Source organism: Acyrthosiphon pisum, chromosome X (genome assembly GCF_005508785.2).
Source record: "Acyrthosiphon pisum isolate AL4f chromosome X, pea_aphid_22Mar2018_4r6ur, whole genome shotgun sequence".
NCBI lineage: Eukaryota > Metazoa > Arthropoda > Insecta > Hemiptera > Aphididae > Acyrthosiphon > Acyrthosiphon pisum.
Genome location: NC_042493.1, coordinates 24124883 through 24129990, shown reverse-complemented (window position 1 = coordinate 24129990; position 5108 = coordinate 24124883). Strand labels below are relative to the sequence as shown.

Sequence of the window (5108 nt, the reverse complement as noted above, 5' to 3'; positions counted from 1 at the left end):
CATCAGCGGGATACGCTATGGGGGTCAGCTTGTTTACCATTTCCTATTTCACGTATGCCACGCCCCCCTGGAAACCGTGTTCAAGGCCACAATCACCCGATTCGGCCAATTTACGGAGTTTCATACCCCTGGTATAAGGTCTATGGTTCATAGTTTATTGAACATCTAAACTACGTTGAACAGTTTTCGTTTAGGTGTTTTTAATAAATAATACAAAGATAATCAATGATAAACACCGATTGCACAAATGCAACTATATGCGTACAAACTTCTTATCTGTCTACACATGCTATTGACTTTTTGGCTGATTACAAAATAAATGCAAAATTTGTTTATGGCATCAAAACGTTTTTATTATATTTTCTAGCCACTTCAGTTTTGTAAATTTTATTTTATTGTTATACATATATTATTAAACTAAAATATCGAAATATAAAGGACTTAATGAACAAGAAATGCTTGGCACTTTATTCGAAATACCTTTGGATTCCGATGATGAAATTGATGAAGGTGACTTTGATGAGTTGAATGATTTTGAAACTGTAGAAGATATTGACGAGTTTATACATACTGATGAAGTAGAACTACCTGTCATTGATGAAAATTTGGTATTTGTTGAATCTGTATATCATAACAATCCTATTGTTATATCTGTCCCTCATGATATAACTGATGAAGTAAGTCCCTCTGCTTGCACTAATGATTTGTTTGAGAATACCTCCCAACCCACTGTTTCTATATCAGAAAATACTAATGGTAGTCAAAGACAATTTACTCAAGTTACATCTGTAAATTGGACAAACATACTCTTTGAAGAAAACCCCAGCTCACAGTTTCTAGGTAGTGAAGAACTTAACTGAGATTTTAAACTTGGATTCTTCCTACCAAATTTTTAGTTATTTTTTTGATAATGATCTTATTGACCATATTTGTGAGGAAACTCTAAAATATAGTCTTCAAAAAAATGTTGAAAAACCTTTAAAAATTAATAAAACTGACTTCAAAAGGTTTTTAGGAATAACCATTATGATATCTGTTCAAAAAAATCCTTCAATTCGTAGCTATTGGTCATCAAATATAGGTAACGATATTATAAAAAATACTATGCCTGTAAATATATTTGAAAAAATCAAAATTGTTTACATTTTAATGACAATTCCCAACTTATCCCATTCAATAGACCTGAACATGATAGAAAAACATTGAACAAAAAATTTCAATTAGTTCCGATAGAAGAAAGTCTGTCGATTGATGAGCAATTTATTAAGCACAGACTGGTTGCCATGATTATTATTTTATTTGAACATTATGAAACAATATGAAACAATATTAAATTTCTTGTTTTACCAATTTGTATTAATTATATTTTCATTTACAAATACAAGTTGTCATTATATTATTATTTTATTCGGATATTAACATTTATTAAATTTATAAACATCCATACTGGATGTCATTTTTATTATTTTATTGAATTTTAGAAGACTTTATTTTAGAACACTATATAAAATTGTTACATAATATTATGATTTTTTATTTTTTAATTTCTCAATAAAAAAATATTATTTTAAATAACCTACCTCAGACTATTTTTTTATAGTTGGCATATAAATAATAAAAGTAATTAAAATTAAAAATTATCATACATATTTATGTTTGACGTTGAAAATAAAGAAACAAGATGTGCGCATATAGTTGCATTTGTGCAACAGACTTAAGAGCTGTACTTTTCAAGGTTGGGTTTTAAGTTGTAATTTTTTAATTATTTTTGCCGAACTCGTCACTCCCAACTTAATAAAAGACATTACATTTCAGCAAAAAAAAAAAAAAAGTCATGCAATTAAGGGTTAACAATCAAATAAATTAAAAATATTAATAAAAAAAATCGTAAGTTATCGATATCTTATTGTGTAAGAGATGACAGTTAAAAAGTTTTCAATTGGTACTGTGGGGTAAGGGATTGTGGTTTTTGTATAAACACGTGTATGTTGTTTTTGACAGACTTTTTAGTGGGCACCCGTAGGCATAGGCGCAACTAGGGTAAACATTTTGGGGGGGGCTATAGCCCCAAACAAATTTATTTGCTTCAATTTGAAATCTAATATTACATTATAATTTTATAATCAAAAAATAAATACAATTAACTGTTACAAAATATTCTATTTATTTATATATTCTATATTCGTCGACATTTTAATTGATTATACTTTTCCTAAATGTCATTATTATTTATATTATTGGACATATCCCTTTCAATATTTATAATGGCCAACTTTGAAAACACCTAAATAAGTGTCTTTTTCATTTTATACAATATGCAGCATGGTTAAAAGACATTTTTGTTATCAATGATAACTTCACATTGTTGGTATAACTTATCAACAATATTTCCACCAAAAAAATTGAAAACTAGATAATATAAACTTGACAGAAAATCTGGGGGGGCTATTTGGAAAACTGGGGGGACTTAGCCCCAGGTAATCTACCATTCCCTGGCAGGGGATGGCAGCACTGGGTAGAACACGATTCCGCACGTTCATTGTTCTATATTACCTTTTTTTTCTACCCAACTCCGTATTGTATTCGAATGCGACGTTGCCATGTAACGAATACGATTCCGCACGTTTATTCTTGTAACATGAGATTGATACAATTAGTGCATATTATTTAGGGACCTGGACTTTTCCACCTATTTACCACGACATTTCAAGTTCAAACTAATTGAAAATAAGATAAGTCGGGTCTTTTGATAAAGTCGATAAAGATAACAACATACATTAAATTACATGTTATGCGACCTAACATTATAACGATAATATCGTAATGACGAGATTATTTTGATAAATTACCCATAATATAGTTGTTATGGTTGGTGTTGTCAGTATGTCGATGGTAAAATATACCAATCTAGTCAGAACAGTCTAGTTAAAACGCAGCGCGTGGGTACGATTTTTTTACGGTGTTAAAATATATAAGTTAATTGATAGGCATGGAGAATCAATTGGAGATAATAAAATCTGAAAAGGGCAATGATTTAGCGTTGGTAAATACATGTAAATATCGGCATATTCGTCAACGAAATGACGGAAAAGTGAAATGGAGGTGCATACATAAAACATGTACCTACTGCAAGTATTTTAACTGACTCAAAACATACAATTCTATTGGAAATACTGGGAGAACACAAGCATACATTAGATACTGTAGAAAAAATCCAGCGTCAAATTTTGCGAGAAAATTGTAAAAGAAAAGCTAATGACACGATTTCAGTAAGACCTTCAAAAATTATAAGAACTGAGCTTTTAAAAGCGGATTATGAAGTACCTCATAATTATATAAAATCTGTTCGAAAAAGTATGTATGATTTACGTCGAAAAGATTACCCAACATTTCCACAATCATTAAATAGTGCTATCACACAACTTAAAGAAATACAAAACGAAGATCGCTTTAGATTTAAAAACGAAAAGTTTATTCATGTTCCTGAAAATCAAAACTTCATTTGTATTACGACGAAAACAAATATTAATTTACACACACAGTGTGATGATATATTTATAGATGGCACATTTGAATACGCTCCTAAGTATTTTTTAAAACTATACAATCCATGGATTTAAAAATGGTTTTTATATACCACTTGTATACTTCTTTTTACCCGATAAATGTGAAGAAATTTACATTCAAATGTGGGCATTTTTAAAAAACATATGTTTTGAATATTTATCCACCAGACTATGTATCCACACATTACATGTGGATTTTGAAAAAGCTGCACATGAAGCCACGAAAACTATGTTTCCTGGAATAGCTATTATTGGGTGTAGATTCCATTTAGGTCAGGCATGGTGGCGTAAGGTAATTAAATAACATTATTACTTAATTTTTATTTATATTTATACGTTTTTTTTTATATATTTAGATACAAGAACACAATATTTTAAGAACTTCATATTTGATAGATGGAGATGAATTAGGTATTTGGTTAAAATCATTTTTTGGATTACCATTTCTCCCAGTGGAAAAGGTTGAAGAAGGCTTTTTAGAACTCATGAGTACGTGTCCAAATGAAAATGAAAGCTATATATTTTCTGATTACATACTTAAGTCGTACATAGAATCTGGTTGTCTATTCCCCCCTGAATTATGGGCAAGTGAACCTTCAATTAGTCCAAGGTAACTTACATTTTATTTTTTATAATACATTTTATCTAGGGATACTGAAAAAAATTGTTTTGTTAGAACCACAAATGGAGCGGAAAGTTTCCATAAAATGTACAACGGACAATTTCACAGTGCTCACCCACCAACGCATGTAGTAATATCTGTACTAATGGAAATACAAGCCGAAACTATGACAAAAATTAATTCAATTGCTAGAAACGTGCACAGTAAAATGGGATCATCCGATTTAAAAGTATATGTAACGTTATAGAACATTTTAATAATTATAAAACGCATAAAAATATTATAAAATATTTAACATCTATTGGCTTTATGTATCAAGGGAAAAAATTATATTAAATTATTTAATATCATATTTCTTTTTGTAATGACGGCTCACTAGGTAGGTATATCTATTTACTAGGGATAACTATTTTTATTAATATTATATTTTTTTACATCATAATATTTATATAATAAATATAATATAATATATATAAATATATATAATAAACTGTTTGTAATAAATTTGACAACGTTGCACCCAATTCCTATTGTATTCCTATGAACAATAAAGTGCGCGGAATCGTGTTCCAAAAAAAAAAACGTGCGGAATCGTATTCCTCCCGTTCATGTAGTGGCGGACTCAACGATTGAAGACATAATGTGAAAATTGTATTTTGCAAAAAGTCATTAAAGGACATGATACATGATACTACCCGGCATAGTCGCAAGGTCGCCGAGATAAGATCCAGTCTTACGTACAACATAAATAAATATTATGATTAGGATCCTTGAGGTATATGAAAGCAGCGTTTGATTGTCTAGCAATTTATTGCTCATCGATTTACGTACACGTATCTACGATTCCAGTTTCATAGTTTTATGAAGTTTATTATTATTAGTATAGATAATTTTCTCGTTATAATTTTATAATTATAATC

At 29.5% G+C, this 5108-nt stretch overlaps 1 protein-coding gene across 1 annotated transcript; it reads left to right on the top strand.

Moving 5' to 3' along the window:
* Window positions 1–2532: 2532 nt before the first annotated feature.
* LOC107883943 lies at window positions 2533–4451 on the top strand. Its single transcript, XM_029485593.1, has 2 exons — window positions 2533–4176; window positions 4243–4451. The coding sequence occupies exons 1-2, from the start codon at window positions 4052–4054 to the stop codon at window positions 4433–4435; spliced, it is 318 nt and encodes a 105-aa protein (XP_029341453.1). The 5' UTR covers window positions 2533–4051; the 3' UTR covers window positions 4436–4451.
* The last annotated feature ends 657 nt before the right edge of the window (window positions 4452–5108 follow it).